Genomic DNA, 27107 nt, shown 5'->3' on the forward strand with positions numbered 1-27107 from the left:
ATACAACTCATCATTGAGTTCCAGTAACTTTTTTAAAAACTACAATCTTTCCTTCAATAGTTTCCTTTGTTTAAAGCAGTATCCTTTTTCCCCACTTAGGTGCACAATCCAGAAATGAAGTAACATTAATAAAATGTGTTTTTTATAATGTATTCTGTCCCTCCAAATCATGTCAAATGACTTGCTCACCATCAAGGTCTTTGTCTATCCCTTCTCCTTTTTAATAATGGGACAATGTTAGCAGTCCTCTGGCACCTCACCTATACCAGAAAGGCTCTGAATATTACTGCTAGGCCCCCTGATATCTTCTCTCTGTTTTCCTCCACAGCCTGGGATACATCTCATCTGGGTCTGAGAATTTATCTAGTTTTAAGGCTGCTAAAGCCACTAGTACCTCTACTTTTCCTATGTTAATTTCTTCAAATATTTCATGATCCTCCACTCTGATGTCTGTACTAGCATCATCCTTTTCCGTTGAAAAGACTGATGCAAAGTATTTGATTAGCTTATACTTAAGGTACTATAGGCCCGAAGTAACCTGGTACCTCCCTGCTGTTTTTTATATAAGTGATACTTAGAGTTTTTCACTCTAAACTGAGTCCATTTAAACGTTTACAGGTGAAACATCTGCAATGTACTCATTTTGTTTTTCTTAAATATCTCAGGATGTAACTGACCAGTTACTAGACATTGGTCTATCTTAAATTGCATTATTTTGTCCATTTACATGCTATTAAATTATTAAATGTGCACCTTTTAAAAAAACTGTATTTTTATAAGCTGCATTCAACAACATTTTGTTGCAAAGGTCAGCTGTAGAACTGAAAGACCAACTTAACTGATTGTTGCATGAGTACTATTTTAGTCGCTTTAATATCCTGGTGAAGAGAAAACAGCTCAGCCAGGATTGATTTTTCACTGATTTTCTGGTATTGTGTATATTTGGGCAGCAGGTGAAAAGTGGATGAGCTTGGTTTGGTGCTGTCCCTGCTGGAATAGAATGCTAGCAATTATTGTTTGTGTTGACATGTAAAGACTAACTTTGTAATGCTGATGCCAATGCAATTGAAGCCAAGCAAGAATTAGTTCCTTCAGAAGGCCGTGGGGAGGGCTGTGTTGCAACTAAATCTTTGGTAACTTCCATGTAACCTTTCAGTTAGTAGTCCATTCCTTTTATATTTTTTGAAAGGACCTGTTGGTGATCAGCTGTTTAAGCTAATCTATTGACTGGCACAGATAAGAGTTTATATACAGCAAATTACTTTAAGTAACCAGAATAACAATATTGAGATTTCTATTCTTTGCAGTTAGTTGACACCACAGTGGAACTTGCAAACAAAGTTGGAGCAGCTGAAATAATCTCCAGAATAGTTGATGACTTAAAAGATGAAGCTGAACAATACAGAAAAATGGTGATGGAAACCATTGAAAAGATTATGGGTAACTTGGGAGCTGCAGATATTGACCACAAACTGGAGGAACAGCTTATTGATGGTATCCTGTATGCTTTCCAAGAACAGACTACTGAGGTATACATATGTGATGAGATTAAACTACAACTTGCTGCATATTTTGAGCAGTTGAGTGGAAAATGTATCTGTTTCAAACAGCCAGACATATTGAATTATGATGCCTATATGTTTAATTTATTTTCCCTTTGAGTTTTTGGATGATTTTGCAGCTGCATTTCTTACATTGTAGTACCAGCATTTTAAGTTTGGTTGAACTTTCTTTGAACATTGATATGTCATCTTGTGTTTTATTTCCTTTCTTACAATTACCCTGATACTCGTAATTCTTGTGTCTTTTTCTAGGATTCTGTAATGTTAAATGGTTTTGGTACGGTGGTAAATGCATTAGGTAAGCGAGTGAAGCCCTATTTACCCCAGATTTGTGGTACAGTATTGTGGCGTCTAAACAACAAATCAGCCAAAGTTCGACAGCAAGCTGCAGATCTAATCTCTCGAATTGCAGTTGTCATGAAGACATGTCAAGAGGTATGTGCATTGACCAATGCAATATTTGACTAACCTGGTCATACCAATGATTTTGGCTTCAGGTATGTTTTCACTCTTTCCAGTTCTAGGCAAATCATATGAATTGATATTTGACCTTGTTATTTGTAGGAAAAACTAATGGGCCACTTGGGTGTTGTGCTATATGAATACCTTGGTGAAGAGTACCCTGAGGTCCTGGGTAGCATCTTGGGAGCGCTCAAAGCTATTGTAAATGTTATAGGTATGTCTGTTTTTCTATTACATTATTATGTGTAATAAGAGATAGTTAGGGAAGGGTAAAACTTTTTGGATTAGTAAAGAATGTTGTACCTTTTTCCTAAAGATAAATTAATTAAAAATTATATTACTAAAAATTTTTCCTTGTTGTTAATATACAGGTATGCATAAGATGACACCACCTATAAAGGATCTACTTCCACGCCTCACCCCAATCCTGAAGAATAGGCATGAGAAGGTTCAGGAGAATTGTATTGACCTGGTTGGGCGAATTGCTGATCGGTAATTTGCATTATGGTTCCATTTCTAAATAATGGGAAACCACATTGTGATATTTAGTCTTGTCAACAAATATTTCAAGAACCGAACTGCCAGTGCTGGAGTCAGAGCTAACATGGTATGGAGCTGGTGGAACACAGCAGGCCAGGAACACATCAGAGGAGCAGGAAGGCTGATGTTTCGGTTTGGGACCCTTCTTCAGAAATGGGGGTGGGGTGTCTCGACCCAAACGTCAACTTTCCTGCTCCACTGCCTGGCCTGCTGTGTTCTTCAGCTCCACGCTGTGTTATGTCTAGAGCCAAACTGTATCTTTTTTTCCCTATTCTAATTTTCCCTATTCTAATTTAATTCAAGTATGAGCATGCCGAAACATGAGTGACATTTATATCCAGGTGTCTTGGAAGTAATTTAGAGGTAAATCCAACAAATTAGTCGTGGTTTTGTTTTAAAATGTTGAAATGTATAGCTCTGGATTTCGAACTGGTTGAGATTTGTAATTATTTTTTAATATTCTGGTCAGAAATTGTATGATAACTTAAACATCTGTGGGTCCATTTCAGAGGTGCAGAGTATGTATCGGCTCGTGAATGGATGAGGATCTGCTTTGAATTATTAGAACTTTTGAAAGCACACAAAAAAGCCATCCGAAGGGCAACAGTAAACACTTTTGGCTACATTGCAAAAGCTATTGGGTAAGTCATGTTTGAGTTTTTTTAGAACAATGAAGCAAAGCACCAGTATCTGTGCTCAGCCTTTTAGTGTTCTCTGTGCAATACTGCAATTGCATCTCCTTCAGTTCAGTGAATATTACTGGATGTAACTGAGTAAAATGGGTGATACAAGACTACTGTTGCGTTCATTCAGCCAATCTCTGTCTTACTATAGAAGTCTTTAGCTTTATTTTTTTTCTTGTGTAACATCATTCTGTATTGTACAGTCTTGACCATAAGACATAGGAGCAGAAATTTGTCTGTTCAGCCCATCAAGACTGCCCTACCATTCAATCATGGCTGATGAGTTTCTCAGCCCATTCTCCCACTTTATCCCCATAACCCTTGATCCCCTTGACAATCAAGAACCTATCGTTCTCCGTCTTAAACGTACTCAATGAGCTGGCCCCCACAGCCTTCTGTGGCAGTGAATTCCATAGATTCACTACTCGCGGGCTGAAGAAGTTTCTCCTTATCTCCATTCTAAAATGTCTTTCCTTTGCACAAGGCTATGCTGTTGGGTCCTAGTCTCTGGTACCAATAGAAAATCTTCCCAACATCCACTCTGTCCAGGCCATTCAGTACTCTGTAAGTTTCAATTAGATCACCCCCCCCCCCGATCCTTCTAAACTCCATTGCGTATAGACCCACAGTCCTCAAACATTCCTCCTATGTTAATCTTTTCATAGCTAAAATTTGAATGAAAATGTTTGTTATAGAAATCAATGTGCAAAAATTGCTGAAGACACTTCTGATTTTGTTTGACCATTTATAAAAAAGCAGAGGGTAGCTAGGGAAAAGGGTATGTCCATTCAAGGACAAAGGATGGAATTTATGCATGGAGCTGGAGGAACGGAGTGAAGTGCGCAATGAGTACTTTGCAGTTGTATTCAAAGGAAAAGGACGTGGTGATCGGTCAGCTTCGGGAAGGCAATGTTGGAATTCTAGGGTGTGCCAATATAAAATAGGGGTGATGGTAAGTGTTTTGAAAAGAATCAAGGGAGGCAGGAGAATGGTGTTTTTGGTTAGCGAGAACGTTATGGCTGTAGTGGGGAAGATATTCCTGGGAGATTGTCCAGTGAAGTTATACAGGTGGAACTTAAAAGGTAGCAAAGGATGATCACCATGTTGGAATTGTATTATCGGCCCCCAAATAGTCAGTGGGAATTGCTAAGTAAATAGGTAAGGAGATCGCCAATATCTGTAACAAAAATCGGATTGTAATGAGGTTGTTGACTTGCTTACTGAGGTGGCCTGTTTTTGTTCAGACATTTTGTCACCATGCTTGATGACACCTTCAGTGTAGCCTCTGATGAAGCGACGTTATTCTAGTCCACTTGGAATTTATATTGTCTGGTCTGTTATGGTGAGTACTGTCATTTCTCGTACTCACCATAACAGACCGGACAATGTAAATTCTAAGTGGACTCAAATAACGTCGCTTCATCAGAAGCTACACTGATGTTATCTAGCAAGATGACAAAACATCTGAGCACTAACAAGCCAGCTTCGCGAGCAAGTCAACAACTTCATTCACAACCCAAGCTACAGATCTTTGCTAAAACTTAAATGTAGCGTTGTTATAGTTGGGGATTTTAGCTTTCAAAAAAATACACTTGGACTGTCACTGTGTTAAGGGCTTGGATGGGAAGGAATTTAAGTGTGTACAAGAAAACTCTTTTTTTTCTTATTCAGTATGTAGATATGCCTACGAGGGAAGGAGCAAACTTTTCCTTCTGTTAGGAAATGAGGCAAGGCAAGTGACTGGAATGTCATTGGGGGAGCATTTTGGGCCAATGATTGTAATTCTATTATTTTTAAAATAGCTACGGATAAGAATCAAAAAGTTAAAGATCTAAATTGGAGTAAGGCTGATTTTGACAGTATTAGACAGGATCTTTCTTTCAAAAGTTGATTGAGGGAGGCTTTTTGTTGTTTAAAGGGACAGTTGGGAAGTGGGAGGCCTTTATGAGATAATGAGAATACAGAGACAGTACATTCCTATTATCATGAAGGGCATGGCTCGCAGATGTAGCGAATGCTGGATGACTAGAGAAATTGAGGTTCTGGTCAAGAAATAGGAGGCATTTATCGGGTATAGACAGCTGGGATCAAATGAAGGGGTATATTTCAGACGGAATTCTGGAGGTTAAAAAGGATACATGAGATAGCTTTGGCAAATAAGGTTGAGGAGAATCCCAAGAGATTTTGAAATACATTAAGGGCAAAAGAGTAATTGGGGATAGAAGAGAGATCCACAAGGCCATCTGTGTGTAGAACCACAGGAGATGGATGAGATACTAAACGTGTATTTTGCATCAGTGTTTACTGTAGAGAGGGCCTGGAAGCTAAGAAGCATGGAAACTTGAAAAAATAAATAGTGATATCCTGAGAAGTGTCCATATTACAGAAGAGGTGGTGCTGGAGGTCTTAAAATGCATTAAGATAAATAAATCCCCAAGACCTGATCATGTGTCTCCCAGAGCCTTGATGGAAGTGAGAGAAGAGATTGCTGGGCCCTTGCTGAGTTATTTGTATCGCTGATAGTAGCAAGTGAGGTGCTGGAAGATTTGGAGGTTGAAGAATGTTGTGCTGCAATTTGAGAGACTGTGAAGAAAAACCAGGGAACTATAGACCACAGAGTCTTAGGTCAGTGGTCGATAATTTACTGGAGGGGATTCTGGGGAATGGAATTTACATGCATTTGGAAAGGCAGAAACTGATTATGGATAGTCAGCATGGCTTTGTGCCTGGGAAATCGTGTCTCACTAACTTGGTTGAGTTTTTTGAAGAGGTGACAAAGGTGTTTGAAGGCAGAGTGGTAGATCTTGTCTATGTGGACTTCAGTAAGGCAGTTGACAGAGTTGTGCATGGTAGACTGTTTAGTAAGGTGAGGTCACATAGGATCCGGGGGAACTAGCCAGTTGGATACAAAATTGGCTTGAAGTTTAGAGACAGGGTGGTAGTGGAGGGATGTTTTTCAGACTGGAGGCCTATGACCAGCAGTGTGCTGCAAGGATCAGTGCTGGTACACTGCGTTTTGTCATTTATGTAAGTAATTTGGATGGGCATGAAGGAGGCATGGTTAGTAAATTTGCAGATGATGCCAAAGTTGGTGGTATAGTGAATGGCGAAGAGTACAACAGGACCTTGATCATGGCAGATGGAGTTTAATTTAGATAAATGAGAGTTGTTGCATTTTGGTAAGGCACACCAGGGATGGATTTATTTAATAAGTAATATGACCCTGAGGAGTGTTGCCAAACAAAGAGACTCAGGGTGCAGGTGCATAATTCCTTGAAAGTAGAGTTGTAGATAAACAGATTGGTTTACTTGCCTTTATTGGTCAATACATTAAGTAGAGGAATTGGGATGTCTTATTTGGGCTGTATAGGACATCGGTGATGGCACTTCTGGAATACTGCTTACAGTTCTGGTTGTCCTTCTGTATGAAGAATTATGTTGAACTTGAGAGGATGCAGAAAAGATTTACAAAGATGTTGCTGGGACAGAAAGGTTTGAGCTATCGGGAGAGGCTGAATAGGCTGGGACTTTCCCTGGAGCATCAGAGGCTGAGATGACCTGATAGAGGTTGATAAAATCATTGGTGACATGGATAGGTTGGATAACCAAGGTCTTTTTCCCAGAGTGGAGAAGTCCATGATTGGACGGCAGAAGTTTAAGGAGAGAATGAAAAGATAGAAAAGGAACCCAAAGGGCAACTTTTTCGTGCAGAGGGCAGTGCGTGTTTGAACAAGCTGCCAGAGGAAGTGATGGAGGAGAGTACTATTACAACATTTAAAAGGCATCTGGATGGGTATATGAATAGGAAGGGTTAAGAGGAATATGGGCCAAGTGCTGGGAAATGGGACTAGTCTGATCTGGGATGTTTGGGCTGTGTGGATGAGTTTGACAGAAGGCTCTGTTTCTGTGCTGTATCACTGTAAGTCGTTAGGATTTGTTGCAGAATGCTGAGTAAAGTATGTGAGGAAATGACAAGGGCCTTGTATGAAACATTTTGGGACTCTGTGTGTGTGTGTGGGTTTGTATGGGGAAGATAATGTCTTTCAAATTGAATTTTTTGAGGAAACAACAAAGGTAATTGAGGGGAGTGGAGGGGAATAGATTTTGTCTATGTAGACTTCACCAAGGACTTTGACAAGGTCCGTCATAGCAGGCTGATACAAAAGGGTAAGTTAGTTGGGATCAGTACTGAGCTGGTAAGAGGGATACAGAACTGGTTTAATCATAGAAGACAGAGTAAAGATGGAAGGATGTTTTTCTGTGACCGGTGGTATTCCGTAGGGATCAGGACTGGGACCCTTGTTTGTAATGAATAAGCGATTTAGCCTGCTTACAAAGTTTTCAGACAGTACAAAGATTGAGGAAAGTGCAGACAGTGAGAACAATTGCCAGAGGATGGAACAGGACCTAGATAGGTTGGAGACTTGGGCAGAGAAATGGCTATCTGGAAGTTTAATCCTGACAATTGGGAGGTGATGCAATTTAGAAGATCTAATGCAGGAGGGAAGTTTACAGTAAATGGCAGAACCCTTAGTAACATCAATGTACTGAGGGATCAAGGCTTACAAGTTTGTAGATGCCTGAAAGTGATGACACGTGAATAAGACATTCAAGAAAGCATATGGCATGCTTATCTTTGTTAGTCAAGTCATAGAATATAAACATTGGCAGGTAATGCAGCTGCATAGATCTTCAGTTCAGCCACATTTGGAATATTGAGTACAATTCTGCCTGCCACATTACCAGAGGGACGTGGAGGCTTTGGAATGGTTTCGGAAATGCTTTACCAGGATGTTACCTGGTTTGGAGGGTGGAAGCCCTGGGGAAAGATTGGACCAACATGGTTTGTTTTCACTTGAGCATCGAAGAATGAGGGAGTGATCTGATAAAAGGTTGCAAAATTGAGGCATGCATTGCTGGAGTCGTTTTCCCAAGGTAGGAATGTGGATGCAAAAATTTAGTTGCTGGAAAAGGTCACCAGGTGTGGCAGCATCTGTGGAGGAGAAAACAGTTAACGTTTTGGGTCCGGGGACCCTTCCTCAGAACTGAACAGGATATGGATGACTGGGTTTAAGATAAAAGGTGGAAAGTTTAAAGGAGATGTGAGAAGGTGGTAAGTGCCTGGAATGTGCTACCACTGGAGATGGATACAGTAGCCACGTTTAAGAGGCATCCTGACAGATATGAATAGGCAGGAATAAAGGGGTGCACACCACGTAGAGACAAAAGGCTTTTAGTTTAGAAAGACATCATATGTCGGCAGTTTTGATGGCCTGAAAGGCCTGTTCCTGCGCTGAAAATCTTTTGTTTATAAATGACATGGTTCAAGTGGGATTGCTCACCTGGCTGTTTAATTTTCTTACAGTCCACATGATGTATTGGCGACACTGTTAAATAATCTGAAGGTTCAAGAGCGTCAGAACAGAGTCTGTACCACGGTAGCTATTGCTATTGTGGCAGAAACGTGTTCACCATTCACTGTGTTACCTGCTTTGATGAATGAATACAGAGTTCCTGAACTGAATGTCCAAAATGGAGTGCTTAAATCTCTTTCGTTTTTATTTGAGTACATTGGAGAAATGGGAAAGGATTACATTTATGCGGTTACCCCATTGCTGGAAGATGCTTTAATGGACAGGTGAGTTTAGTTTTATTGTTGGCAATTACAGATATTGAAGTTCTCAATGACCACAGTACATGCATGTAGAACAAACTGTCTGGTTGCACATGCAAGGCATAGTTTTGGTTTGCTTTCCATTGAGTAATATGGATCGCAAATTCATTTGAAATCCAGAATGTCTAAAAAGTTTTGTTATTAAAATTAGCTATTACAAATTATTCTTGTAAAAAATATAGTACATGGTCAATGTAATGCTGATATTGGGGTTCAAGAAGTAAAACAGTTAAAGCTAGACCACATTACAAATGAACTGCTAAAGCTGGGAACCCCACATGTTACCCACGCCTCTGGAAACTTTGCTGCTGGAAAGGTTGAGCACTTTGATGGTGTGAAGTGAAGCAAGGTAGGAGAACACATTTTGAGAATGGGTGATGGAGGGAGGCTGAACACTATCGGGGGTGAGGACAAACTTGTCAGGAGTGAGAGCAGGATTGGTGGAAGGAAGATGCTGAACACTTGGAATTCAGAGGCACCGTGCAAATGGTGAGAGGTAGGTTGAACACGACCAGGGAATTTCAGGAAAAGAGGCTGAACACTGTCACTGAAAAGGGAGTGTTGATGAGAGCGGTGGCCTCCCTATTCCTTACTAAACTAAAATTAATGGGAACAGATGCTGTCTGGGAAGTTCACTATAGAAATGTGGCGATTGTTTAAGGAATGCATACTGTGTGTGCTCAATGTGTTTGTCCCTAGCATGAAGAGAAGATGTCGTCAAGTGAGGGAGCCTTGGTTCTCGAGAGGTCGAACGACTAGTTAAGACTAAGAAAGATGCTTATATAAGCTTAGGAAACAAGGATCGGAAAAGGCTGGAGAGGGATACAAGTTAGCCAGGAAAGAGCTGAAGAAAGGACTTAGGAGAGCTCTAAGGGGGCAAGAGAAAATCTTGGCAGTTAGGATCAAGGAAAACCCCAAGGTTTTTTACACGTACGTGAGGAATAAGAGAATGACCAGAGAAAGGGTAGGACCGAACAAGAATTGTAAAGGGAATTAAGAGACAGGAGACATCCTTAATGAATACTTTTCTTCGATATTCACAACAGAGAGGGACCTAGTTCTAGGGGAGGACAGTTGAAACAGGCTGGTAGGCTAGAGGAGGTCAGGATTAGTAAGGAAGATGTACTAGGAATATTGAGGAACTTGAAGATAGGTGAGTCCCCCAGGCCTGTTGGGATTTATCCAAGGATTTTATGGGAAGTGAGGGAAGAGATTAAAGGGCCTTTGGTGATGTTCTTTTCGTCCTCACTGTGTATAGTGCTGGAAGATTGGAGAGAGGCAAACGTCATTCCTTTTGTTCAAAAAAGAGAATAGGATAAGCCCAGAAATTACAGCCCAGTTATTCTTACGTCAGTCGTGGGCAAATTATTGGAAAGGGGGCTCTGCGAGAGAAGATTTACGATCACTTGGATAGGCACAGCTTGATTCATGATAGTCAGCATGACTTTGTGAGGGGTAGATCATGCCTCACAAACCTTATTGAATTCTTTGAAGAGGTGACTAAACGTGTGGATGCAGGAAGAGAAGTGGATGTGGTCTACATGGATTTATGTAAGGCCTTTGATACGGTTCCCCATGGTAGGCTCATGCAGAAAATCAGGGAGCAGGTTGAATTCAGAATTGGCTGCCCCTTAAAGGGTGGTAGTTGACGGAAAATATTCAACGTGGTGCTCAGTTACGAGTGGTGTACCACAAGATTAGTTCTGGGTCCTCTTCTATTTGTGATTTTTGTAAATGATTTGGATGAAGGAGTGGAAGGGTGGATTACTAAGTTCGCGGACGATACAAAGGTGGGTTGAGTTGTGAATGGTGCGGAGGGCTGTTCTAGGTTACAAAGGGACCCTGATAGGATGCAGAGTTGGGTTGAGAAGTGGCAGATGAAGTTCAACCCTGAAAAATGTGAGGTGATTAGTTTTGGAAGGACAAACTTGAAAGCAGAATACAGGGTTAACGGAAAGATTCTTGGCAGTGCGGAGGAGCAGGGGGATCTTGGGGTTCATGTCCGCAGTTCCCTGAAGGCTGCCACCCAGGTGGATAGACATGTTAAGAAGATGTATGGTGTGTTAGTTTTCATTAATAGAGGGATCGAGTTCAAGAGCCGTGAAGTTATGCTCCAGCTATACAAAACCCTGGGTTCGGCCACGTCTGGATATTGAACAAAGAACAAAGAAAATTACAGCACTGGAACAGGCCCTTCAGCCCTCCAAGCCTGCACCAATCCAGATCCTCTATCTAAACGAGTCGCCCATTTTCAAAGGATCTGTATCCCTCTGCTCCCTGCATATTCATGTATCTTAAATGCTACTGTGCCCACCTCTACCCCTTCCGCTGGCAACACGTTCCAGGCACCCACCACCCTCCTGCGTAAAGAACTTTCCGTACATATCTCCCTTAAACATGTCCCCTCTTGCCTTGAAATCGTGACCCGTAGTAATTGAGTCCCCAACTCTGGGGGGTGGGGGGAGCTTCTTGCTATCCACCCTGTCTATACCTCTCATGATTTTTGTAGACCTCAATCGGATCTCCCCTCACCCTCCGTCTTTCTAATGTCAATAATCCTAATCTACTCAAACTCTCTTCGCAGCTCATGCCCTCCGTACCAGGCAACATCCAGGTGAACCTTGTCTACGCCCTCTCCAAAGCATCCGCATCCTTTTGGTAATGTGGCGACCAGAATTGTATGCAGTATTCCAAATGTGGTCGAACAAAAGTCCTATACATGTGTAACATGACTGCCAAATCTCGTATTCAGTACCCTGTCCGATGAATGAAAGCATTCCGTATGCCGCCTTGACCACTCTATGCACCTACATTGCCACCTTCAGGGAACAATGGACCTGAACACCCATATTGTGCCCAGTTCTGGTCATCTCATTACAGGAAAGATGTGGAAACATTGGAAAAGGTGCCAAGGAGATTTACCAGGATGTTGCCTGGAATGGAGGGAAGGTCTTACACAGAAAGGTTGAGACAACTGGGGCCTTTCTCTTTAGAACAACAAAGGATGTGAGGTGACTTGACAGAGGCATACAAAATGATCAGAAGTATAGATAGAGTGGACAGCCACAGACTTTTTCCTAAGGTGGAGGTAGCTCTTACGAGGTGGCATAGTTTTAAAGTGAGTGGAGGTAGATATAGGGGAGACATCAGAGGTAGGTTCTTTAGTCATAGAGTTGTAGGGGCATTTAAGCAGCTATCAGATAGGCAGGTGGATGATAATATAAGATAGGGGTGGAGGTTAGATAGAACTTTAGGGTAAAAGTTCAGCGCAACATCATGGGCCGAAGGGCCTGTACTGTGCTCTACTGTTATTGTTCTATTTTCCCTGTATGCCATTTGCTCCCTCAGATGGTTGAAGGGCTCTTGTGTAAGATGGTAAAAGCAAAAGGAATCACCATCTCGATCTGACATTTCCTCTGCAGCCCAGATTAGAAGATCTCTGTTTTGATTTGGGGACAAGGAAACCAAACCCCACCCCATGTTAGGGATGTATCCATGCCGTATTAATGAGCATGATATCAGACTCCTGCAGTAACTAGCATTCTGGGATATTTTGAAGGAATTTTCCTCCTTACTATCTTTCTCCTGAGGTGAATTATAATCCCAAAGAGAGTAGCAGGCTTGTGATATTTTAGGCAAATGTCCCTTCTCAGCCATGATGGATAGAGTGTATTGGGCTAATCAGTGATGGTTACAGTAGAGTTTGGATCATTATACTGTACTGTCATCTTAAAAGTTAAAAATATATGCAAGTATACTGAGCCTAGGTACAGTGCTGCACCAAGGATTGTTTACTAATTCTCCCCATTGCAGTTTCCCACAGGGTTCTGATCTGAATTACAACAGTAGCTCCTAAAGGAGAGGCAATATAGGGAGGATTACTGTTGTATCTTCATTCACAAGTGTGAAAATTAGCTCAACTGCTCATTTCTTTAAAGCTGAGAGGGGTAATAAAATGGTAGAGGAATGGGGCTTCCAGTGTTCTGTAATTTTCTTTCTGCTGCCTGGACCTCAAATCCTTTGTGTGACTTTTAGAACCAAAAGTCAATGCGTTGGCACACTGGTCAGTATGCTTTCAACCCTCAAGTGGCTTGGACTGAATGCTGGGAGTGGCCCCAGTAAATTAAGGCATTGCTGGAAAGTTTCTGCGGGGAAAAAGTTGCCTTTCTGTGCTGAGATAACCAGTTCTACATCAGGCACTGTTAAGGAACCAGAATTGAAAACTGCTTAAAGAACATTCATGTTTCTTGCTTTGACTTAGGATGGGGAATAAATGTTAGTCTTGCCAGCAGTGTTCACATTCTAAGAGTTCCTTTCTAAAAGTAGGTAACATCTCCATTGGCAATGTAATCTCAATTTTACATTCTCCAGCATGACTCATTTGTTTTTTGTCAGTGCTACAATGCTATGTTGATTGTGTTTCAGACTGCCAACATGTTCCACTTCTGTTCTTAATCCATATGTTGCTGCTTAGTGACGTCAACCAACAAGGGGAAAATTTTTAAAAAGGCACTTCTACCTCTACACGTTTTATCTCGACCACCTTTGATATGACAGTTACTGTACTTGTCAAACTGACTTCTGACATAACATTGTGGATGAACTACTGCTGCTTGACTTCAGGCAAATTGTTGACGTACTTTTTGGCCTTTGCCAGAAATTCCTTGCCTTAGTTATCAATTCATCCTTTTTCAAACTTGTGTTGGATTTGTAAAATTAAATCAGTGCCCTGCACAACCCTGAGCCCCATCTGGAGTCCATTTTAAAAAACTGTTGTTATACCTCTTCAACATCGCAAATCTCAGCTCTGCTGTAGCTGAACCTTGGCAGGCTCAAAAAGTTCTAACTTGCTAAAGTCCAGCTCATGCAGAGTTTCACTACCTATGCTCTAGTGTGTTCATAGATTAGCCAGATTTATTGACTTCCATTGGTTTCTGCCCCTCAACAGACCTCCCTGCCCAAATCTCTAATACTAAATTAGCATTACTGCCTTCAGATAATGAAGACCATTTACAGGAGATCTTTTTAATTAATGTGATTGTCTAATTGAATAATTTTAATTCTCTTTCCTTCCAGTCGCCATGAAGTTTGTGGGAAGCGGAGATTTCTTACAAACATAAATTAACGTTTCAGTGGAAGGTGTTTGTGCAGTATGTCAGATTATGAAGCATGACCTTTAAATGGTTTTGTTATAACATACGTAACGAGGAAACATAAAGCACATGCGTTCCTTGCAATTATGAATTAATATTTGTTTTTCCTGTTGTAGAGACCTGGTTCATAGACAGACAGCAAGTGCAGTTGTGCAACATATGTCTCTGGGAGTATATGGATTTGGCTGTGAAGATGCACTGAATCACCTGTTAAATTATGTATGGCCCAATGTTTTTGAGACATCACCACATGTTATCCAGGCAGTCATGGGAGCATTGGAGGGTTTAAGGGTTGCATTAGGTCCTTGTAGAATGTTACAGTACTGTTTACAGGTAAGTTCAACAAAGCTTTTAATTTTATTCTTGAACTTTTAATTTTCTGCATAAAAACACTGGTAGGCTACTACTTTCTCATTATCTTGATGTGGTAACCTGCATCTTCTCTCATTGAAAGACTGTATGGTTGTCCCTAGAGTGATTAAGAAAAGGTGCACTTTAGTGGCCAAGGCGACAGAATTTTTCCTCGCTTTCTGGAAAAGTACCTAGCTTCCTAGTAGTCGCAATGCTAAGGTTAACAATTGATCCTGGATACAATGCTCCCAATGGATTTCTGTAAACCAGCTTTTACTGAGTAGTGATTGTGAGTGACCATCTCTGTGTGCTTTTCCCAGTTTCCAGAAAGTTTCTTCAAACCACTACCAGAAGTAAAATAAAGATGATTCTTCTTCACACCACTTATGTCAAAATAAATCTCACGGAAGCTATAGAAGGTTGTAGGATATGTTTCTTCAACTGGTGACAGTCTTCAGCATCCACTTGTTATGGCTTATAAAGCTAAGCAGTGTTTTGCTGACCACGCAGAAATATTGCTGTTTATGATATTGATTTGTGGGGAAGCCTCCAACCTGATCTCAGACATGGCTTTCTCTTTGCTGGCATACATGTAGAAATGCTACATGTAAGTAAACAAACAGCTTACTAGTCACCTGGTGCCAACAACACCTTTCTGGGATTTTGGGAGACTCTTGGTAAACCAAGATACTTTTGCCATTCGTTCCAAGCTTAAATTCTGTTGTTTAAACGAGAAGGAAGGTACAATCTAAACCTTCCTTCAACCTCTAACAATCAAGCCACCCAAACTTAATGTCAGGTAGACTTAGGACAGTTATGTGACCTCCTTCAGTTATGCAAAATTTAAAGCTTTAATCTCAAAATATTATAATCTTAGACTCATAGTTATGTTGACTGTAATAAAAGTTTGTATTTAATATGCTTTCACAGGACTGATGTCCCTTTTAGTCCAATAGTATAGTTATAAAATTGTACGTTTCCCTCTGTTGATAGGGCTTGTTCCATCCAGCTAGGAAAGTACGTGATGTATACTGGAAAATCTACAACTCCATCTACATTGGTTCGCAGGATGCCCTAATTGCACATTATCCAAGGATCTTCAATGATGAAAAGAATACACATGTCCGCTATGAACTTGATTACATCTTATAAAATGGACTAAATAATGTGTGCATTGTCTTTGTTGTCTGCTATTTTCCTGCATTGATATTGCCCAATCTTATGCTGTGCTTCGGATGTGATGTGATGAGCGTTTGAAATACAAGCATTATTCTCTTGTTGGAGCAGATTGTAAAGTAGTAAGTGAATAGGGCGAGTAGCACAACTTTATTTTAAATAGGACTTGTAGACCATAAATTCTGTATCATTACTTGTTCTTGATGTTAAATAACTAAATCTTATAGTGACCAACAGGATGATGAATACTCAATTTACAATTCATTTAAATTTGTCTTTATTGAGATTTAGGTTTCATTCCTTGTGTTAAAGGGTTGTTTCTAACAAAAAAATAAACGAAAAGTCTAATTCCAGTTTATATTTCTGAAGTTATTTTGTTTTTTTTAGTAAGTTTTAAATTGACAGGTTTTCAAATAAGGATCATGTTGTCTTCATTTAATTTTTGTACGCTGGTTTAATTTCCCTACTTCCTTTGCATGACCAAGTGCATCTTTTCTACTTTTACTATAACAGTGGTTCACTTCGCACAACTTTTTCTACATTTTGTGATAACGATCTTCAGAACTAACTTGTGACAAGATATGTAAAACAATTAGTTGTGCAAGAACTGCCCTAATCAAAGAAAACTGAGATTCCTACCCCTCAACAAATCATCTGCAATCAAATTGACAGGCTGAAAATCCCAAGTGAACTAAGTGATCTTTTGAAATCTGTGTCCTTGCAAGCTTTAAAATAGCTGTTTATTCCACTGGAATATTTTGTCCCCTATTTATGTGCTAGGTCTTTGGTGAAAACTCCTATTGAACATTAAGGAGACTTGAACTATGGTTCCTGGCCCATGGAGCTCAGAAGTAAGGTAAAATATGCATGGTTACCAATAGTTGAAAAGCTCCTAGAAAGCTAAAACATGTTTGTTATTATTTTGGACCAGGTATTATTTTCCATGGATTTCTCAGCTTCTTAACAGTGACATTTGCATTGGCTAATTCTGCCAGGTTTATGGAGATAAATTCATGAAGTTTTATTCCACTATCATTAAGTCTTTCCGGCTAGTGTAAATACTTTATGTTCTCTATTGTGCAATATTTATGAATCTTTTGGTTACTTATAGTTGCATAAAACTGATACAATACGAACTTCAGGATTAATGTTATGATCCCACTCTGGCATGTTAAAATTTGACAACTTGTGAATCCAGCCAACATGATGAACTCGTTGCTCGTTAATTATGTGGTCAGGTTCACTTATGATCTTATTCCACAACTAGCAGGCTTGTACCTTTTTCTTTTATTTGAACAATTTAGTGTAGGTAAACTTGGTGTTTTAATAAATATATCTCTGTATTGATGACTCCTGTTTTTTTTAAATTGGAATAAATATTGTAGAGATTTTCTGTTGAGCATGTGGGAATAAATTTTTTAAAAAGTTATCAGTACAGATTTTATGCATTTTTACCTTCTTGTCACAACCTCTGATTCTAGATGTACATAATTAATTTCTGCCTTTTCTTTGCACTCAGCACTAGGAGTAAGCATTCAGTCCTTCAAGCCTATGTGAAATTTCTGATCATTGAGTTGATTGTCACTAATTCAGATTTACATAAAAATAAAAAGCTACTTGAAAAGACAATGGCAGTCAGTACAGCCAAGCTAAATTATACTTTGAACCATTTAATAAGAATCCTGTTTGATTTATCTTCACTCATTGGTTGGAATATTAAGGCCAATTTTATCAATTTGGCACCACCACTCAAATGAAGTCTACCTTAGTAAAGATGATTGAGTACCAGGTGTAATTCCCTACACGCTATTGGAGGGAGGGACATTACTGTCACTTGTAATATTTGAAGGTGAATCATTCTTATGATTTTTTTAAAAATCTGTTTTCTACATTAAAACTTCAATTCAAAATAATCCAACTTTTGAGAGCCATTAGAATGTTGTTGAGAAAAACTGAGTAGGTTCATTTTTCAGATGTGTAGGATTAATTTTGTTGGAAACTTTCTTGGGTGCTCCAATTTGCATCAAAAATATCAGGGTTGTTACTTCTGCCCACTAACGGAATGTGCAGATACATTAACACAGTTCATGATTTGTTTTGTAGTGAAGAAAATATATGCAATTGCTGGTTGTGCATAATTAGGTGATGCACTAATATTGAAAAGTAGCATACTTCAATTTTCCACTTGTAACTCATTTGTTACTTTCAGTAAATATTGGTTGTGTTGAAACCATGTAGTAAAGTGTTTCTATTTACCGGCGTTCAGTTCTTGGAAAACCTCATAATCAGGAAACAGGTATAGAAGGAGTCAAGTGCATTGGTTCAAACCATCCAGATGTTGATATGTTCAGTAAAAGATAAACCGTAAAAATGTTTAATCTGAAGAGATAGTAGGAACTGCAGATGCTGGAGAATCTGAGATAACAACGTGTAGAGCTGGATGCACACAGCAGGCCAAGCAGCTTCATAGAAATTTCTGAAGAAGGGTCTAGGCCCGAAACATTAGCTTTCCTGCTCCTATGATACTGCTTGGCCTGTTGTGTTCATCCAGCTCTACACCTTGTTATCTCATGTTTAATATGAAGTTGTCCTCCAAGGCAAAGTATAAAGTCATAGCATAAGATAAAATTTGTCAAAATACTTCTGTTATAGGACTCCCCAGCTGAATCCTTTCTGACTTGGAGTTGAAGTTGGAGTGAGTGGGTGAAGTGGCTGATATAAATGATATGGCAGTAGGTAAAAGTGATGTTTTTACTGCTCCACCTTTTTTCACTTTTGAATTTGGCCAAGTTTTTAACAAGAAACAATAACTACCAACCACTATGCCAAAGACCCCTTTTTTGTTACATGCTTTTGTCATAGTCTGCCTGTATTTTCAATTCTTTAACTGATCTCGTGTGGTCTGCCATTGTCTGAGAACAAATTGAGCCACCTTAGGCTCTCCTCCGCCTTACATTCACTTTATTTTATTGGTTCCAGCAATTCTTCTGTCAAGAATTCCACATGATAAGATTTAAACAATTTTATCTAGTGGTGAATTTTTCAAATGCCTTTCCTCAACCTCTACCAGTTCAACAATCTGTCTGCTTCAGGATCAAATTTGGGGTCCCTGTAAAATCCTTCATATTTTATAACGGCAATAATTTATGCCTGATTCTCTGAGCTTGTCTCATGAACCCTTAATTGGTCTTGTTATGTTTACAGCGTGGCTGTAACTTGTGTGGGTTCAGTACACTTTTTTTGGAATTTGAGGTAAGCCTTGTTATAGGTGTAAAAACAAATTTTTGACATTTGTGACTTTCAGCAAGAAAAGAGTGAAACACCAGGTGCATTATCAAGGATGAAGGGAGATGCGGATGTAATAGTAATGTCTTTGGACTACAAATCTAAAGGCCCAAGCTAATGCTGTAGGATCAGGGTTGGAATTGGATGCTAGTAAAAATAATGGGGAACATGAAACAATCATCAATTGTTGTAAAAACCTATAGTCCACTCAGTCCTGTTTTAGGGGAGGAAATCTGCCATTCTTAGTTGGTCTGGCCTATGTGTGATTCTAAACCCACAGCAAGGATTCCTAACTGTCCTGTCAGTTGACCTAAGAAGCCAATCACTTATGCATTTTAAGACGTCCAGCACTACCACCTCTATAATATGGACACTTTAAGATATCACTAATTATTTCAAATTCTCCAGCTTCCATATCCTTCTCCACAGTAAATGCTGACATGAAATATTCAGAACCCAATCACGTGTATCCTAAACCTCTGAGGCAAGCTAGGAAGTGATTGCTGGTCTCCTTGTTGAGATATTTGTAGCCATGGGTGAGGTGCCACAAGACAGGAAGGTGGTTGATGTGCTTCCATTGTTTAAGAAAGGTGGCAAGGAAAAGCTGGGGACCTATTGACCAGTGAGCCTGACGTTAGTGATAATGGGAACTGCAGATGCTGGAGAATCCAAGATAATGAAATGTGAGGCTGGATGAACACAGCAGGCCCAGCAGCATCTCAGGAGCACAAAAGCTGACGTTTTGGGCCTCGACCCTTCATCAGAGAGGGGGATGGGGTGAGGGTTCTGGAATAAGTAGGGAGAGAGGGGGAGGGGGACCGAAGATGGAGAGAAAAGAAGATAGGTGGAGAGGAGATTATAGGTGGGGAGGTAGGGAGGGGATAGATCAGTCCAGGGAAGACGGACGGGTCAAGGAGGTGGGATGAGGTTAGTTGGTAGGAGATGGATGTGTGGCTTGTGGTGGGAGGAAGGGATGGGTGAGAGGAAGAACAGGTTAGGGAGGCAGAGACAGGTTGGACTGGTTTTGGGATGCAGTGGGTGGAGGGGAAGAGCTGGGCTGGTTGTGTGGTGCAGTGGGGGGAGGGGACGAACTGGGCTGGTTTTGGGATGCGGTGGTGGAAGGGGAGATTTTGAAGCTGGTGAAGTTCCTCCCACCCCAAGCCGCACCTCCATCTCCTACCTACTAACCTCATCCCACCTCCTTGACCTGTCCGACTTCCCTGGACTGACCTATCCCCTCCCTACCTCCCCACCTATACTCTCCTCTCCACCTATCTTCTTTTCTCTCCATCTTCGGTCCACCTCCCCCCCTTTCCCTATTTATTGCAGAACCCTCTCCCCATCCGCCTCTCTGATGAAGGGTCTATGCCCGAAACGTCAGCTTTTGTGCTCCTGAGATGCTGTGGGCCTGCTGTGTTCGTCCAGCCTCACATTTCATTAGCCTGACGTTAGTGGTGGGTAACTGATTGGAGGGGATTCTGAGGGACAGGATTTACGTGTATTTGGAAAGGCAAGGACTGACGAGGGATAGTCAACATAGCTTTGTGCATGGGAAATCGTGTCTCAATAATTTGGTTGAGCTGTTTGAAGAAGTGACAAAGAAGATTGATGAAGGCAGGATGATGGATATCATATGTATGGACATCAGCACAGCATTCAAAAGGTTCTGCATCGTAGACTGGTTAGTAAGGTAAAAAGCACATGGAATTGATGGAGAGCTAGCCACTTGGTTAGAAAATTGGTTTGAAGATATGAGACAGAAGGTGGTGGCGGAGGGTTGCTTTTCTGACTGGAGGCCTATGACTAGCAGTGTGCTGAGGATTGGTGCTAGATACTGCCTTTTGTCATTTATGTAAATGATTTGGATGTGAATATGGGAGAAATTGTTAGTAAGTTTGCAGATGACACCAAAATTGGAGGTGTAGTGGACGGTGAAGTGGGTTATCTGAGTACAGCAGAACTTTGATCCAATGGACTGAGGAGTGGCAGATGGAGGTTAATTTGGATAAATGTCGTGAGGTGTTTCATTTTGGTAAGGTAAATCAGAGCAAGACTTAGACTTAGTTAATGGTAGGCTCCTGGGGAATGTTGCTGAACAGAGACCCTGGAGTGCAAGTTTGTAGTTCCTTGAAGGTGGAGTCACAGTAGACAAGGTAGTGAAGAAGGCATTTGGTATGCTAGTCTTTATTGGTCAGTGCACTAAGTATGGGAGTTTGGATGTCATGTTGCGAATGTACTGGACATTGGTTAGGCCATTTGCAGTAAGTAGCATTTGATTTTGGTCCCCCTGCTATAGTTAAACCTGAAAGGATGCAGAAAAGATTTACAAGGATGTTGCCAGGGTTAGAGGGTTTGGGCTATAGGCAGAGCCTTGCTGTTTTCCTCTGGAGCATCAGAGGCTGAGAGGTGACCTTTTATAGAGGTTTATAAAATCTTGAGGGGCATGGATAGGGTGAATGGCCAAGGTCCTTTTCCCTGGGTAGAGGAGTCTAAAACTAGAAAGCACAGGTTTAAGGTGAGAGGAGAAAGATACAAAAAGGATTTAAAGAATAACATTTCACGCAGAGGGTGGTGCATGTATGAAATGAACTGCCAGAGGGAGTGATGGAGGCTGGTGCAATTACAACATTTAAAAGACATCTGGATGGATATGTGAATAGGAAGGGTTTAGAGGAATATGGGCCAAATTCTGGCAAATGGGACTAGATTAATTTAGGATATCTGTTTTGGCATGGACAAGTTGAACTGAAGGATCTATTTCTGTGCTGCAAAACTCATTGCTTGAATATGTCATTGTCTGTTGGAGGGTTTACAAGGTTGTTTGCCTCTTGTATGCCATGAGAGGAGCTGACAACTGCTAGGGTCATTCATCATCTTATCCAGTCTACTACCTCCAAACGGATCCACTATGGCAGGAGCCCTAGCACAGGAAATTTAGTGGTGATGGTCTTGAGGTCTCTGAGAAAGTTGCTGGAGCACAGCTTATGCGTTATGATCAATCTGATGGTACTTGATAAATAGGAACTGCAGATGACCTTAAATTCATCATAAAGATAAAGTGCAGGTTTACTTTTGGCTTCTCTATGAGAAAGCGTGAAGATAGGTTTGATGGGAACTATCAGGAGTTCTAAGAATTAATGAATTGTAAGTGCAAGGCATTCTTGAACTGGAAGCACCACCGAACTTTGAGTGAAAGACTACAGATTAATGAAGCATTTAATCTATATACTATATCGTGAATGGAAAGAGTGCAGGAAATCTGGCAACTACCTGAAAGCTATCATGTCAGCACAGACAAGATCATCTACAGCCCAAAATACAAGAACGTACCCCACTGAGAATGAAGAATGAGAGCACTAATCAGAAAAGTGAGCATTTGCCGCTAGCAGGAATTTGAGGATCTCCTTAATTGTGACCCAGTCTTCAATGTACATGTCATGGACCATATCCCACTGCATGCTACTTGCTGTCATCTCAGCACAACCCCAGCCTCGCATGACATTGAAACAGCTGTGAATCCAACAAGGTCACTAGTACAGAGAGGATATCCACTGAAGTATGGCAGAGAAGTACTGTTAGCTCACAGACAATCTCATCCTTTCTCGGAAGCACTGAAAGCATGGCAGGGGATTCCCAAAATACTCTTGTCTCTTTTCTGGAAGGCAGTCATAACTAGACCAATTGTGGTAACAACACAACTTTCCCTGCAGCTCACTACATGGAGGTGATTGTAAAAATCCCCCTGAATTGTCTACTGCTGTAGCTGAAGAGCTGTTGATGCAAACCAGTAGGAGGAAGTGGATGTGATTTTTTTTCCCCAAGGTATGACAAATCCAGATAAAATTCAGAAACCCCTTTATCCATGATGACCTTTGATAGGAAGGTCAGTGGAGCATCCTCCAAGTTCAGTTGGATGTAGATATTCACAACTGTCCTCTGCCTGCTGCACAACAGCATGCAAGTAGTGATCCTCACCAATGGAAGCACCACAGATCAATGTTTTGTGCTATACTGATCTCTTCACCGAATCAACCTTAATCAGATCTCTCCACACCTCTGAAATTGGCTGTGTTTCAGTTTAAGACTTCTTGTGATTGGTGCATAACAGTTTCAAATGGCACGGTGGCTCAGTGGTTAGCACTGCTGCCTCGCAAAGCCAGGGACCTAGGTTCAATTCGGTTCAATTCCTCTCTCCAGTGACTGTGTGGAGTTTGCACATTCTCCCTGTGTCTGTGTGGATTTTCTGCTGGGTGCTCTGGTTTTCTCCCACAGTCCAAAGATGTTCAGGCTAAGTGGATTGATCATGCTAAAATGCCCATAGTGGCCAAAGGTATGTAAGTTGGGTGGTTAGACATTGGAAATGCCAAGTTGTAGGGAATGGGTCTGGGTGGGATACTCTTCGGAGGGCCAGTGTGTGGTTGGCCGAATGGTCTGTTTGCACACTGCAGGGATTCTATGAAATTGAGTTGTATTATGATCACTTGATCACTATTTCCCAAAGATCTTTTAGTTTGAGATTGCTGGTTAACCTGCAGCACTACACCCTGCTAGATATGAGTACTTAATCATGAGTTGGTTTCATAACGTGTTTCTCAAGGAAATTGTCACAGAATCATGGTCCAAACTTGTAGACCTGTATTGTTGATTTGATTGGTCCAGTCTCTGTGAATGTTATGGTTACTCAGAATTACTTCATTTCCTTTGTTACAAACTCCAATGCTTGCTTGCTTAATTGTCTAACCATGATTACTATTCAGTGGACCTATTAACTACTCTCACCAGTGTTTTCTAATCCTAATCTCCACAGACCTCCTCATCCTCAGAGCCAAGATTATTTCTCAATGATGCCCTTGATTCATCCTTAACCATCAGCGATACCTTTCCACCATTTTCTATTTTGACTGTATTTTTGAAATGTTTCTGCACCTGAGAATACTAATTTCCCAAACATGGTTGTGTGTTACCACATTCCTGTAATGGTAATTAAATCAAAAAGCATTTAACTCTATTTGTGCTGACAATACATCCATGTTTTGCAGATGCTTTGCACATTCAAAGACTTTTTTTTTGCACAGCTATTCACTGTGTGGTCTTTACTTGCTACATCATTACCGTTAGATTTTCCACTCTTCCTTTCCCACTGTGTCTGACTACCTACTTCACAATTGTTGCCTCAATTTTTTTTCCTCATTGGCTTTCTAACTCATGGATTGTAGTAGTTTAAAAAAGCAGCTTATTATCATCTTCTGAAGGGCAACTAGCAATGGACTATAAATGCTGGCCAGCTAATGACACTCACATCTCACAAGAATGAAGATTTCTCCTGTTGCCAGAATACACAATCTGCTGTTAGTTTAAAACCTTTTTCCTGGTCCGTATTGCACTCACCAGAATACTAGTCACACCCGCATTTTGGTAGAGCCCATCCTAATAAAATAACTTTTCTTTGTGTGAGTTTTGGTTTGTATCAAACTACTTCCTGCACTCACTCTGAATCGTGCTTAATTATTTAAACTGTTTGATTTCTTGCCAGTAGACATGCAGTTTAGATAGCAATCTAGATTAGATTATCACCTCCGAGGTTCTGCATTTTAATTTGGATTGTATGCCCTTGTACGCTCAGCAGATCAATAGAATTTAATTCGTACTTCTACTTATGCTATTATTTGCCCATGTGGACCACTACAACACCTGAATCCTGTACCTCCCACTGTCAAGTTTAACTCCAACAAGATTTTTTAAAAATAATTTAATGGTATATGGATTATGCTGGCAAAGGTAATCCCAAATTGCCCTTGAGAAGGTAGTGTGGGTGGTCTGCTTGAACCAGTGTAAATCAGTTGGTGCAGATACAGTCTGCTGTTAGGAAGGGAGTTCCAAGACTTTGACCCAGAACAGCGAAGGGATGATGATATCCCTCCAAATTATGAAGTAATAAGAACTGCCAATGCTGGAGTCAGAGATAACACAGTGTGGAGCTGAAGGAGCACAGCAGGCCAAGCAGCACCAGAGGAGCAAGACAGTTGATGTTTTGGGTCAGGACCCTTCTTCAGAAAATGAAGAAGCTTTCTGAAGAAGGGTCCCAAACCGAAACATCAACTTTTCTGCTCCTCTGATGCTGCTTGGCCTGCTGTGCTCCTCCAGCTCCACACTGTGTTATTTCCCTCCAAATTATGATGGTGTGTAGTTTGGAAGGTAACCTGCAGATAGCACTGTCCCCATGTGCCCTTGTTCTTTTAGGCAGTAGAGGATACCGGTTTGAAATGTGCTACTGAAGAACCCTTGATGAGTTACTGCAGTCTACTTGCACACAGTACACTTTGTCACTACTGAGCATTACAACGGGGCAATTGAATATTGAAGGTGGCAAAAAGGGTGCTAGTTAAGTAGATGGTGCTGAGCTTCATGAGTGTTATTGACGCGCCACCTACCTAGGCAAATGAATTTCAGCAAACACTGACTTCTACCTTGTAGCTGGTGATCAAGTTTTGGGGAGTCAGAAGCAAGTTACTGGTTTGGTTAGAACTCTGCAGATTACCAAAAGACTGAGGATGTCTGAACTCTCAATTGTGTGAATGGTCAAGGCAAAAGGCCTCACAGGCAAAACTAAGAAGATGCACTAAAATCAAACCTAGAGATTTGATAGGAAGGACTCTCTGAATTTTTGAGTAAATGTAAAGTGATGCTGTTAGGAAATGTTAGAAAGATGCTGTTGGGATTTTGTTTTGCCATGTTTTGAAACTTTCAAACTTCCTTTTGTGTAATCAACTTCTGCAAATTGTTAGAGTCAAATCTGTAGCCTTTTTGTTTCAGATTTCCAGCATCCAGAGTTCTATATTTTACTTATCCATGCATGCCAGATTAGTAGACCGGTGACGTTATCACTACACCACAGCCTCCCCCTTGCCGCCCATTTCAGAGGGGATTTAAAAGTCAACCACAGTGCCGCGGGGCCGGAGTCACATGTACAGGAGACCAGGCGAGAATGATAGACCACCCTCCCTCAAGGGCATTGGTGAACCAGATGAGTTTTAATGACAATCGACAGTGGTTACATGCCTGTGTTTAGGCAACCTTTTCATCAGAGTTAGAAAGCAGAAGCTTTATTAGATATACAATTAGTCTGTATGGACAGCATGGCAGACAATGCACTTAAATTCAGTGAAATGAATTTTGGTCAGCACAACTTCCAGAAGAAACAGCTAAAGTTTCACAAGAGAAAGCGTTATGGAAAGTTATCATCAAAGGTGGCCTGACACAATACAAGGGGTGCTGGGCACATGGATGTCTTTTAGCCAGATAGAAGTACTAAATGACTCAAGCACCGTAAGAAACAAGCGCTTGTACCCGAAGGCCTTTGCCGGGCTATATCACAGTTACGTCAGTTGTGTTTTTGCTTTCTATAAAAGACTGCCACGTTTTTACATAAAAACAAAATGTGATCTCTCAAGCTTGATTTCATTTGGGGCTTTGACTGTTCAGTAGTAACATCAGCTGGAATCATAACAATACTTCTGTTTAAGATAACAAAGTGTGAAGCTGGATGAACACAGCAGGCCAAGCAGCATCTCAGGAGCACAAAAGCTGACGTTTCGGGCCTAGACCCTCTCTGATGAAGGGTCTAGGCCCGAAACGTCAGCTTTTGTGCTCCTGAGATGCTGCTTGGCCTGCTGTGTTCATCCAGCCTCACATTTTGTTATCTTGGAATTCTCCAGCATCTGCAGTTCCCATTATCTCTAATACTTCTGTTTATGTGGATCCAGGAAAATCAGGAGTGCTTCTCTCGACTGCACAGAAAATGTGTGGCCAAATCCAGCCAGAGTTTTCTTAACTTCTTCCTCAGAACAAGTTACAAGCTGGTTTAAGGCATTGATCAAACTCCCTAAAGTCCTGACTAGCAAACTACACTAGGATGCTCGAAGTAACTGAGTGCTTTGTCAAATTAATATTCATAAGTTTATTTGTACTTTTTTGTACCATGTTACAAAACTATTAAATTACAAGGCAAGAAGAGTGAGAATTGTAATGTTTAGGATAATTTACATTGCTATCAGAGACTCTTCTTGGAACAAATAGAATATGGTAATAAACAGTACATGTTTAATATAATAAATATAAACATTTGGAAAGTCTCTAACACATAGTCATGGTGGAAATTAAAGAGCAGTTTTAAAAATGTTTGGACTTTTTTCCCCTTGTTCACGTCACCATTTTATCTTTA

General features: G+C 40.7%; 1 protein-coding gene across 2 annotated transcripts in view; it reads left to right on the forward strand.

Moving 5' to 3' along the window:
* sf3b1 (splicing factor 3b, subunit 1) overlaps nt 1-16944 on the forward strand; it is a 56865-nt gene extending 39921 nt beyond the window's left edge. For both annotated transcript variants that reach the window (XM_048533803.2, XM_048533804.2), the window contains 8 exons: nt 1308-1529; nt 1815-1997; nt 2127-2238; nt 2396-2516; nt 3074-3205; nt 8613-8885; nt 14191-14407; nt 15419-16944. In XM_048533803.2, coding sequence (XP_048389760.1) covers nt 1308-1529; nt 1815-1997; nt 2127-2238; nt 2396-2516; nt 3074-3205; nt 8613-8885; nt 14191-14407; nt 15419-15577 — 1419 coding nt within the window. In that variant the 3' untranslated portion in view covers nt 15578-16944. The remainder of the gene's footprint in view (nt 1-1307; nt 1530-1814; nt 1998-2126; nt 2239-2395; nt 2517-3073; nt 3206-8612; nt 8886-14190; nt 14408-15418) is intronic.
* The last annotated feature ends 10163 nt before the right edge of the window (nt 16945-27107 follow it).

This window comes from Stegostoma tigrinum, chromosome 7, assembly GCF_030684315.1.
Source record: "Stegostoma tigrinum isolate sSteTig4 chromosome 7, sSteTig4.hap1, whole genome shotgun sequence".
In the NCBI taxonomy this organism is placed as follows: Eukaryota; Metazoa; Chordata; class Chondrichthyes; order Orectolobiformes; family Stegostomatidae; genus Stegostoma; species Stegostoma tigrinum.